Raw genomic sequence first — 12,333 nt, 5'->3', positions numbered from 1 at the left:
GTTTTTCTGCAGCAACAATGAATATGAAAATAAAGTAAACATAACCTCTAACCTATCATTCCAAACATTAAGTACCTAAAAAAAAACTAATGAACAAATTTAAAACGTTACAGAAAAACCATTAACATGTTATTCAAAAATATTAATGAAGACCCACAGGAACATAAAATAAAATAAATTCATGGGAATGAAGTTTCAATAGTTTTCCTTAAAATGGAATTGATAGAATAATTGTAATCCCAAATCACAACAAACAAATGCCTTTGGACATGAAGGAATCTATGAATCACCTGATTCTAAAATATAAAGACATGCAAACAGCTGAGCATAGTCAATACACTCTTGAAAAAGTGCAATTCATCCAACAGATGGTAAGAATTACAAAGGAGCTATTGTAGGAAGCATTGGCTATCTGGGTGCACGGATTAACAGATAGACCAATGGAACTGAATGGAAATTCCTGAAAAAAAAAAACGAACAAAATATGTATAAATGCAAACTTAATTGATTAAAATGTGTTGCAGCTTTAGACCTGGAGACCGTCTTGTTGAAATAAGTATCAGTGAAACAACTAAATATCCATATAAAAAACCTTAATGTAAGTGGAACCCTTTTTCATATTATACAAAAATGCAATTACAGGGAAATTCAAAACCTAGTTTAAAAATATTTATTACAAAAACTTCAAACACACAGAAATGCACAGAATAATAAACAAGTCTTTGTATGGATTATCTTTTAATGAGTCAGCAGGGTGAGTAAATTAGAGCATCAGTAAGGCTGGAGTTGAAAGAACTGAAAGACTCTGGGATCAGTGGTCTCTTCAGTAACAAGTGGAGTGAGATGATATGAGTCAAAGAGGAACAGAGGAAATGGCAACTCCTCTCTCCCCCTTGTTTCACCCATCGAAGGCCTAGCTGCTTTCATAAGCCTTTGCTTTTTGAGAGTAGAAGTTAGATCTCAATAGTAACTGGAGGAAGGCTACCTGGGACAGTGATGGATTTGTTCCCCCTCCTACTTGCACCGGCCTCCTGCTGACCCCTGAAACTCTGGTGATTCAAGAAATATAACCCGAACAGTTCTATTCCAGACAGTCATGACGGAGGGCTGCTGTGTTGATGACAGACACCCTGACCAGGTCCACAAACACTTTACTAACTTAGTGGCAGTGCCAGGTTGCTCACAGGATAGGGGAATAGAGGGCTATCTGCCTCTCCACATGGATAAGAGTTCCACATACTTCTTTTCAGCTGCTCTTACTCCTGACAGGATCCTCAGAAGGATTTATGAGCCCTGAGATTTCAAAAATGGTTGACTTGTGGATTTGCCAGAGACTACCTGAGGATTGGGGTTTTCTGAACCCACTATGGTCAGGATCAGCTCAGTTGTTCATGAACTGACTTCTTTTCTTAGCTTTGTCTCCATGTCCCAGGGGCAGTGGGCCTCTGCTCATACCTAGGATGGGTGGATCATCAAACCTCAGTGCTCAAGGTGGAAACCCACAGACAAGGACGCTCTTCTGCCAGACTGGGAGGCAGCTGGTGGGTAAATTCCAGCTCTGGCCCCATGTCCTTGGGAATTATCCTCATGGAGCTTTTCTTCTGAGGTCCCAAGAAGGGAGCATTTCTTATGGATGGTAAAAAGAAAATGGCAGCCTATCCTTTTACCTCCTGGTGTTGGAAATAAGAGAGAGGGATTAATGTTCTTGGAATTGAATCAGTAGGGAGTGTCAGGGGCCTTTTAAAGGAGTGAACACAACTCCTTTAAGTGTTGTATCTTAGTTGTTTCAATTTGTGATTCTCTAATCATATATGACATTGTATTATTCTGTTTTCACACGGCTATAAAGAAATGCCTGAGACGGAATAATTTATAAAAGAAAGAGGTTGAGTTGACTCCCAGTCCCACACAGCTGGGGTAGGCTTCAGGAAACTTATGATCATGGTGGAATGCGAAGGGGAAGTAGGTACCTTTTTCACAAGCTGGCAGGAAGAAGAAGCACGAAGGAGGACCTTCGAAACACGTATAAAATCATCAGATCTTGTGAGAACTCACTCACTACAAGGGGAAGAGCATGGGGGAAACTGCCCCCATGATCCAATCACATGCCTCCCTTGACATGTGGGGATTAAAAGTTGAGTTGAGATTTCAGTGGGGACACAGAGCCACATAACCGTATCAGAAATTGAACAATTGTATATGATTACTTTCTATTCTTATATATCCTTTGGTGGGGTACCTGTTTAGAATTTTTTGTCCATTTTCAATTAGGTTTTCTGTTTTCTTATAATTGGGTTTCAGCGTTTTGTGCATATTTGAATATATATTTTTTTATCAGATCTGTGTTTCACAAAACATTTATCCCAGTCTCTGGCTTGTCTTTTCTCTTCACAGTCTTTTAGAGTAGAAGTTGTTAATTTCAATGAAGTCCAATTTATATCTCTTTTCTTAGATGTTGGCACTTTTGATGTTGCATCTGACAAAGTCACCACCAAACTCAAGGTCAACTAGGGTTTGCACCTGTAAGTTTGACCAAAATTTTGGTGATGCATCTAAAAAAGTCATATTTACAATTTGCACAGCCCCATTGTTACTGTGGGAACTTCTGAGTAGGAGGCTGAGTCTTGGAGCAACTTTGTAAAGACAACAATGCCATTTCTAGGTACTTTTAGAAGTTTTTGCAACAAAAATACATGCACTACTTACTTTTAAGTCAAATATTGAAATACTCCTAAGAAAAGGAAGAGGAGCACTCCTGTAGTCACATTAACAGTAACCTGATGGAAGAGAAAGAAGTCCCTGAAAGTTAAATGGCTTAACACGAGTTTATTTTTGTGCAAATGAATTCTGATTTAAGTTGGCAGGGTGTTGCGGGCTGAATTGTGTCCCTCTTTCCAAGTTCATATATCCAAGTCTCAACCTCCAGGACTGTATGTGGAGACAGACCCTTTGAAGAGGCAACTAATGTAAACTGAGATCTTGTGGTTAGGATCATATTCAGTATGACTGGCGTCCTCATAAGAAGAGCAGATTAAGACACAGACACACAGACCGAGGAACAACCATGGCAGAATTCACTGAGAAAGTGGCCATCAGCAAGCCACGGAGAGGCCAGGGAAGAAATCAAACTGGCCAACACCTTGATCTTAGATATTTAGCCTCCAGAAATGTGAGAAAATACAATTCTATCATTCAAGTTACCTAGTCTGTGGTACTCTGTTACGGTATAAGAAACTAACCCACAGCGGGTCCTCCTGGCTTTCACTTCGGACAGGAATCCAAGCTGCTTTCACCTTGTAGCTCCAGGTCACAACAGATGTTAAGTGCTGAACAGAAACAAAAGCATGGGAGTGATGCACTGGTTTCTGTCTACAAATGAACCAGCCAGGAAGGCGAGCTAGACAAGACGGAGACGGGCACTTGTAGCCTCTCCCATATGTTATTACGGTGCTCAATGAAAAGCAACTATTATAATTGATGACAGGAAGTCTCTTCATTGCTTGGAATTGTTTCTGGGAATGTCTGCATAGCCTTGAAATCTTCCAACATTTTCTTGCACCTACAAGGTGCCTGGTGGTTTCAAATACAGGATTACATCCAGTTTTAAAACAATTCTGTAAGTCTTCACAGGGAGGGTCAACATTAATCCCTCAGTATCACTTGGCACTGTCCTTTAGTAACCTATATAATTTATTTAGGCTGAGAATTCTCTCATACTTTTGGTGTATGAAAAATAACCTACCCTTTGAGCCTCTGCTACCCTGCATATGACGGAACATTCCTGAACAGCTATACATGTGCCTGTGGCTCACTGCAAGCCAGGATTTTCCTGTGGGGCAGTTTCACACACAAGAGACAGTGGAAGGATGTTTAACTATTGTTTATTTCTCATCAGAGCTGGCATGTCCCCCAAAGTACCCTGGTCACGTCCTAGGCAGTCTCCAAGATTTTGCTATTGTTTTTTTTTTTTCCAGAAATTTACCTTCTTGTAGATCATTTACAAAGGGATGTCTATAGCCTTTCCTCATCCACAAAGTTTTTGAAGGAAAGATTGGCATTTGATCATCTACAAAAGCTTATTCATCTCTGTTTGTGTTCAGTGCCCTGTTTCAAATAATGCATCTCATTAAAATCATACTGCAAGTATCAAATATTAGGAAGATTTCAAATAGTTTATATCTGACCTTAGGATTACATCCCTAAAACCCATGTGTTATGTGGAAAATCAGATTTTACTCTGCAGCCTATGTGGAAATACATTGAGCATGTGTTGATGATGCTCAGCCTAGGTATGGAAATGTCACTATCCAAAGTGAATAGTCACATCGAAGGGCCTTTATCATAGAGGAGCCACAGGGAGGGATGGATCCGTCAGGGAACTTCTCCAGGGAGAAACAGTGTGCTAAGTCAGGAAAAGGGCAGATGTCTCTGGGCTCTTGCACTGAGGGCTGGGCACAGGTTTCAGAGTGTGAGACCACAGTGACAAGTGAGTCAGCAGACCAGCTTCCAGAGTTGCACAAGAGAGCACCCAGGGGAGACCAAATGGAGGGTGCTGTAATGTGGGAAAGGCCTGGGGCTGGACAAAAGTACTGGCACCCAGACAGAGTCAGCTCTCAAGAAAGCTAGGGCTCATAACAGGAAGAATTTAGCTAAAGAAAGCCAAAATGATCCCTGAATGGTATTGATTCTCATTGTCACCTTTCTTCTCTAGGCCCATCTAAATACTTTGTCACAGGTTTCTTCTTTATGTTACCTGAAAGACATTAGGAAGAGTGAAGAGAAGTGACTTAACAGGAAGAAGGCTATGCTCAGGCTGAGAGGAGCGGGGACAGTGTGGGTCTAGATGATTTCAGAACTCAAGCCCCAGCCCAGTCACTTTCTAATCATGTGATCATCATGGGATCTTGGGGAATTTGTCATGAGCTATAACCTCAGCTTCTTCCTCTGTAAAATGGGTTTGATAATCCCTCCGCTGTAGAATTGCTGGAATGTATGTAATGTGAGTAAAACACCTGGCACACAGCTTGGCATGTCTTGGAATTTTAATAAGTGGTAGTTGTCATCAATATGATTATAACCCCGAAGTCTGCCACTGTCTTTTGAGAAAATTTCAGCACTTGCTTTTTATCGAAAACGTCAAGAGAACATCCAGCTGAATATGTCATGGAATATGAACTGTACGAAAAGTTTGGCTTCATAAATATAACTCAGGACATTTTCTTTCTAAAAGGATATATTGTATCATTCAGGTAAGGAGAGGCTTACATAGCTGCATACAACTCAAAGATTGTAGAATTTGTTAAGGACCAACTCCTTTTCACCTTTCCCACTGATCATCCACCTAACCACTAGTTTCATTTAAGCTCCACTAAAAATCTACACATTGCTTAGACTTGTCCACATTACTTTCAGAAGAACCCAACAAAAAGTCCTGTCAATGGAATGGGCTTGGGCTCTCCCAGGCCTGGCAAATGAGTGCCAGCCTGGAGGCTTCTGAGCACCACATCAAGGAATGATCACCACATTTCTCAGGAAACCCTTGCAGATGATGGGGATCAACCACCTAGTCCTTGCACTGTGTTCACGCTCCCCAGTGACAGAGCCGCAGGACACCTTCCACGACTTCCCCATGTGGAGACTCCTCTCTGCTTCATCCTCCACCCAGAGCCAACTGCTCAAGTAGTTTTCCATTCCAGACTTTTCTCTCAGCTTCTGAGAGTCTGGGCCCTGCCACCACCCGGCTTCATAACAATCAGCTCCCACAGAAGCACCTGCAGTTTCCCAAAGCCCAAAACTGCCTGAGCTCAGGGCCTTTTTACTCAAAGCCTCCATCTGGAGTCTCACCTCCCCACTCCTTTTGAAACTTACTCTTTAGATTGTAGAGAAAATCTTACCACATACCTGTTATGGCGTCTGTAGCTACACTCTACCGTTTTAGGGGTAGGGATAAGTCTTGCTTTTAATAGTAACCTCACTACTAACGGTAACTTCTATGAGCAAATGTGGATATAATGGTCATCAAATAAACGAGTCACTGGTATTTTTATTTGTTACATTTTACTTTCTGCTACTTTCTTACATAAGTCAAGCAAACCAGGTATGTATCTTTAGTTTTTAAGAACAACAAACTAAAGGGCCTGAGGAAATGCAAATATTAACAATCCTTTACTTTGTTCCACTATTTAAATGCAGAGATCCTTCACAGTTTCAAGAAAATTCGTACAGCAATACATTCACCTGTGATACATCACAAAATGAGGCAGAAGGTTTTCACAATGTGGCCTGTTTGTGTGTGTTTTTGTTTTTACAAAATATCAAACTGTTACTCTTAAACCAGATAAACAGCAATACACGTGTGACTAATATTCGTAAACTAAGATCCTGAAGCTATTTAAACCTGTCATTAATAGGAAAAGCATCTGAAAAATATCCAAAAGGAACACAGGTAAATCCCTCAACTGCCCATATGGAACAGAAGTGCAAACAGCACTGTGTTCTCCCCAGCCTCACCCGGGCCCTCCACCACGAAGAAACTCGACTGCCCTCTTCAAACTCAGAGGGAAGAATCTACCGACTTCACTCAGAAGAGAAGCTGGGGGACACGACACTGGGGCTTGCACTGTCTGTGGCAGGGGAGTCATCTGTGGTGTCAATCATGGCCTGGGCTCTCTCTTCCACATCTTTCAAAGCATCCTTGTACGAGGGGGGAAAGGAAATAGGGACGGTATTGTTGAGCATGGCCAAAAACTCTACTACTTTCCTCTTACTGATTTCTGAATGAGCTCTTGGGCCCCACAGGAATTCGTAACGTGGAGGAGCAGTGTTGGGCACCTCCCGGTACTCTAGGTAACGTTCCTGCACCCAAACTTTAGTGAGGAGCTCCCTGGGCTCCCCAAAGATAAAGTGCTCCCTCCCAGCACGCACCCCTATTCCACTCAGCACATCCCAGATGACCGCCTCAGAGGCACAGGTGCCCTTCATGAAGATGATACTCAGAATAAGAATCAGGAGGCGGTTCGGGGGCATGCCCTGCTCATCACTCAGACTCCCCTCACAGCTGCGCTCTAATGTGTTTACAAAGATGTAGGAGCCGTCAGGGTCCACTTCTCTCAGGGAAATGCCAAAAAGAATCTCTATGAACTCACGGGCTTTCCTGAAGATCATAGGAAAGTAGCCCCTGTACCTGCTGATGACATTCGTCACCATCTCTGCCTTTGTGACAGGCTGCTTCGCTCGGTATTTGAAGAGAAGAAACCGCACCAACTCGTCCACCTTTTCATCCAGTGTATAAGTGAACAAGGGCTCGCTCTCTATCAAGGACTCACTGTCTGTCAAGGACTCGCTCTCTAGCAAGGTGTCTGAGGTGCTTGTATCTTCATCTACTGGGCTGCTGGACTCTTCACTGAATGGGCTCAAGGAAGTGGAGGAGGAGGAGGAGCTCACAGCACTCTGGAGAGGAGACTGGGCAGGCCCCTCAGGAGGACTCTCAGGGGAACTCTGGGAAAGACTCAATGAAGTGGAGGAGGAGGAGGAGCTCACAGAACTCTGGACAGGAGGCTGCGCAGGCCCCTCAGGAGGACTCTCAGGACTCTCAGGAGAACTCTGGGAAAGACTCAATGAAGTGGACGAGAAGGAGCTGACAGGTCTCTGGAGTGGAGACTGGGCAGGCCCCTCAGATGGACTCTGAGGACTCTCATGGGGACTCTGCAGAAGACTCGCTAAAGTGTAGGAGAAGGAGCTGAGAGGTTTCTGGAGAGGAGACTGAGCAGGCCCCTCAGGGGGTCTCTGAGGTCTCTCAGGGAAATCCTGGGGAAGACTCAGTGAAGTGGAGGAGGAGCAGATAATCACAGGACTCTGGAGAGAAGACTGGGACTCCTCCCCCTGAGGAGGGCTGTGGGGAAAGCGGAGAGGAGACAAGGAGACCTCCCACTCGAGAGGACTCTGAGGAATGTAGAGAGGAGACAGGGAATCCTCCCCCTCAGGAGGACTCTGAGGACTCTGGACAGGAGACTGAGAGTCCATCCCCTCAGGAAGGCTCTGAGGACTATAGAGAGGAGACTGTGCAGTCCTCTCAGGAGGGCTCTGAGGACACTCAGAGAAACTCTGGGGAAGGCTCAATAAAGTGGAGGAGGAGCAGATGCTTACAGGAGTCTGGAGAGAAGACTGGAAGTCCTCCCCCTGAGGAGGCCTATAAGGAAAATGGAGAGGAGACAGGGGGTCCTCCCACTCAGGAGGACTCTGAGGAATCTGGAGAGGAGAAAGGGTATTCTCCCAGTCAGGAGGACTCTGGAACGGAGACTGGGAGTCCTCCCACTCAGGAGGACTCTGAGGACCATGGAGAGGGGACTGAGACTTGTCTCCCTCGGCAGGACTCTGAGGAATCTCGAGAGCAGACTGGGGAAAACCCTCAAAAGTACTTTGAGAACTCTCAGGGGAACTCTGGAAAACACTCAGTAAAGGGGAGGAGGAGGAGCTCACAGGAATCTGGAAAGGAGACTGGGGAAAACCCTCAAAAGTACTTTGAGAACTCTCAGGGAAACTCTGGAAAACATACAGTAAAGTGGATGAGAAGGAGGAGCTCACAGGAAACTGGGGAGGAGTCTGGGGAAAACCCTCAAAAGTACTTTGAGAACTCTCAGGGAAACTCTCGAAAACACACAGTAAAGTGGAGGAGAAGGAGGAGCTCACAGGAAACTGGGGAGGAGACTGGGGAAAACCCTCAAAAGGACTTTGAGAACTCTCAGGGGAACTCTGGAAAACACACAGTAAAGTGGAGGAGAAGGAGGAGCTCACAGGAAACTGGGGAGGAGACTGGGAAAAACCCTCAAAAGGACTTTCCGAACTCTCAGGGGAGCTCTGGAAAAGACTCAGTAAAGCGGAGGAGAACAAGGAGCTCGCAGGATTCTGGAGAGGAGACTGGACGTCCTCACCCTCAGGAGCGCTCTGAGAAATCTGGAGAGGAGACTGGACGTCCTCACCCTCAGGAGGGCTCTGAGAAATCTGGAGAGGAGACAGGGAGTCCTCGCCCTCAGGAGGACTCTGAGGATTCTGGAGAGGAGACTGGGCGTCTTTCCCCTCAGGAGGACTCTGGAGAAGACCTGGGGAGTCCTCCCACTCAGGATGACTCTGACGACTCTCAGCGGAACTCTGGAGAAGACGCGGCATCCCAGCAGCAGGCATCTCCTTGTCCCCTGGAGAACACAGAATCAGAGAAGAGGATGAGGATGAGAAGGAAGAAGAGGAGGCAGAGGAGGAGGGGAATAAAAAGGGGAAAGAGGAAGAGAAAATGGAGGAGGCTTCCTCCTCTCCCTCCTCTGGAGGATCCTCTGCATCTACCAACTCCAGTATGAAATTTGGCTTCTGGAAGCCTTGCTCAAAGCTGGGGCATGGAAGGTTTGGAGAGAGAGGCACGATGAATATTGTTCAGGAGCAGCAGGTAAACGTGTGAGCATGAATGGGTATGATGGGATCCCACAGGACTGAGGGAGAGAGGGACAGTGCCAGTGGCCTCAGCTGAGAAACTCACCCATGATGGCTCTCACAAAGGCTGGCTTACAGCTCTTCTTCTCTTACGGTGGTGCTCTAGGGCCTCACAGGTCGCCTGTCTTCCTAGGGGATTTGTCTCCTGGGAACCTGTAGGAGGATGAGAAAGCACCTCAGGGCACAGCTGGCAGGCAGAGTCTGAGGCACCAGGAATGACAGTGGGTGGCTACGGGCTGGGTGCTGCCAGGTCTGCCCTGTTTCTGGGGGTAGGGCCCTTGGTACAGAGTCAGGCTGTGCACTCACCTTGACTCCTGGCAGTGCCTGGGCCTCCTCTGCTGTGGTGCTTTTAGGATGTATGTGTCCCTCACACCCAGGTCTTCAACTCCTGATTCCTGGAGCACCTGCAAGAGGAAGTGAGGGAGACCCTCCAGTTATGACCGCAGCTGGGGCTGGCCAGACTCCTAGAGTCCCACAGTTCTGAGGTTCGTGGCCCCCTCAGAATTCAATAAGCATTGTCACATGTCCTCAGACACGGCCAGGCCCCCACCACTCTGCTGGCCTGAGGCAAAACCTCAGGTGAAACTCCACAGCGCTGAGAGCAGTGGGAGGTAATGAGGTGGCAGCCACCTCCCAGCACTCTACCATGGGGGCGGTCTGGGTGGCCTCACGTCTGTTCTGAGGCACACGTTGCGTCCAGAATTGGTGGGTTCTTGGTCTCACTGACTTCAAGAATGAAGCCGCGGACCCTCGTGGTGTTACAGTTCTTAAAGATGGTGTGTCTGGAGTTTGTTCCTTCAGACGTTCAGATGTGTCTGGAGCGTCTTCCTTCTGGTGGGTTGGTGGTCTCGCTGTCAGGAGTGAAGCTGCAGACCTTCTCAGTGAGCATTACAGCTCTTACAGGCGGCGCATCTGTAGTTGTTCCTTCTTCCCGGGGCTTGGTGGTCTGGCTGGCTTCAGGAGTGAAGCTGCAGACCTTCGTGGTGAGTGTTACAGCTCTTAAAGGCGGCGTGGACCCAAAGAGTGCGCAGCAGCGAGATTTATGGTAAAGAACGAAAGACTAAAGCTTCCACAGTGTGGAAGGGGACCCCAGCACTTTGCCACTGCTGACTTGGGCGGCCTGCTTTCCTTCCCTTATCTGACCCCACCCACGTCCTGCTGATTGGTCCATTTTACAGAGAGCTGATAGGTCTATTTTACGGAGAGCTGATTGGTCCATTTTTGACAGAGTGCTGATTGGTACATTTACGATCCTTGAGCTAGACACTGAGTGCTAGACAGAAAAGTTCTCCAAGTCCCCACTAGGTTAGCTAGATACAGAGTACAAATTGGTGTATTTACAAACCCTGAGCTAGACACAGAGTGCTGATTGGTGTATTTACAATCCCTTAGCTAGACATAAAATTTCTAAAGGACATAAAGTCCCCACTAGACTCAGGAGCCCAGCTGGGTTCACCTAATGGATCCTGCACGGGGCCTGCAGGTGGAGCTGCCCGCCAGTCCCGTGCCGCACCTGCAATCCTCAGCCCTTGGGCAGTCAATGGTACCCGGTGCCATGGAGCGGGGGCCATGCCCGTCTGGGAGGCTCGGGTCACGGGGGATCCCACCGTGGAGGGGGGGCTCCAACATGGCAGGCTTCAGGTCCCGAGCCCTGCCCCACGGGGAGGCAGCTGAGGCCCCGCGAGAACTCAAGCTCAGTGCCGGCCTGCCCGCACCCTCTGCAGCTGCTGGCCAGGGTGTTAAGCCCCTCACTGCCCTGGGCCGGAAGCGCCGGCTGGTCCCTCCTTCTGGGGCCCGCGGAGCCGTCCCCGTGCCCGCCAGAACTCCAGCGGGCCGCAAGCGAGCAGCCCCAGTTCCTGCCCACACCTCTCCCTCCACACCTCCCCACAAGCAGAGGCAGGCGGCTCCGGCCTCCACCAGCCCAGAGAAGGGCTCCTACAGTGCCGTGGTGGGCTGAAGGGATCCTCAAGCACTGCCAGAGCGGTTGCAGAGGCCGAGGCTGAGGAGTCACCAAGAGCGAGGGCTGATAGCACGTTGTCACCTCTCAATGTGACCCCTCAGTCCTCACTCTTGTCCCGAGCAGGGCCCGGGAGTCTTCCCTCTGCCAGCTAGAGGCAGCTCCCCATGCTGACTTGCCAGGGGACCCCAGAACAAGGCCTCCCCCTCCCCGTCCCCTACACCCCTCACCCAGCAACGAGAGGGCGGCCGCTCAGCCTGAGCCGACTGGGGCGCTCTAGGAGGGCTGATTTGAGGAGCAGGGTGGGAATCTCCGGGAATCCGTCCTCTGAGGTGGGGGTTCCCCCGTCCTCCTCAATGTCTTCCTATTTATTCCCTAGAGGGCCGGCACCTCCTCCCTTTCTCTGACGTGAGGACCCGCCCCTCAGCCCCCGGCTACCATCTTCCTTTCCGCCAACTCCAAGTCCCACGGCAGGGGTACAGCAAGCCGGGCCGGCTTCTCTCTGTGGTGGGGGATCCCTCAGTTCTCCCTCGGGGCCCTCACCTTGAAGACTGGATAGGTCTAAGGCTCTTCCCTCCGCTGACCTGAGACGAGCCTCGTCACAAAATGCCTCAGGTTCTTCAGCCTCCCAAGATGGACGCCGGAAAGTACATCCGGGAACTCTGCCGAGATAATCAGGATTGACAGCAGGGCTAGCGTGGGGCGGGGCCTCCTCTCAGAGGAGCAACCAACCCCCACTTGTCAGCCTCCTTTCCATCCCTTCCTTCCCACCTCCAGGATGTGCTCCAGCCCTTCCTGCTCACTCCCTAAGCCTTGCCCATCTCTTCCCGCCCAGCTCCCCAGTCCTTGACACTCACACCCCACCTTTTCCCAGGGCTGACCGCAGGGAGTGGCAG

General features: G+C 48.3%; 1 protein-coding gene across 1 annotated transcript; it reads right to left on the bottom strand.

Moving 5' to 3' along the window:
* Positions 1-6,015: 6,015 nt before the first annotated feature.
* On the bottom strand, positions 6,016-12,088 carry LOC117077487 (melanoma-associated antigen C1-like). The gene is made up of 4 exons (XM_033201176.1): positions 11,981-12,088; positions 9,787-9,884; positions 9,527-9,633; positions 6,016-9,191 (listed from the first exon to the last, which is right to left on the bottom strand). Exons 3-4 carry the CDS (start codon positions 9,528-9,530, stop codon positions 6,577-6,579), a joined length of 2,619 nt encoding a protein of 872 aa, XP_033057067.1. The 5' UTR covers positions 9,531-9,633; positions 9,787-9,884; positions 11,981-12,088; the 3' UTR covers positions 6,016-6,576.
* Between the last annotated feature and the right edge of the window lie 245 nt (positions 12,089-12,333).

This window comes from Trachypithecus francoisi, unplaced genomic scaffold (genome assembly GCF_009764315.1).
Source record: "Trachypithecus francoisi isolate TF-2019V2 unplaced genomic scaffold, Tfra_2.0 Lachesis_group6, whole genome shotgun sequence".
Classification (NCBI taxonomy): domain Eukaryota; kingdom Metazoa; phylum Chordata; class Mammalia; order Primates; family Cercopithecidae; genus Trachypithecus; species Trachypithecus francoisi.
The sequence above is the reverse complement of the archived record's forward strand: the minus strand, read 5'-3'. Positions and strand labels throughout refer to the sequence as shown.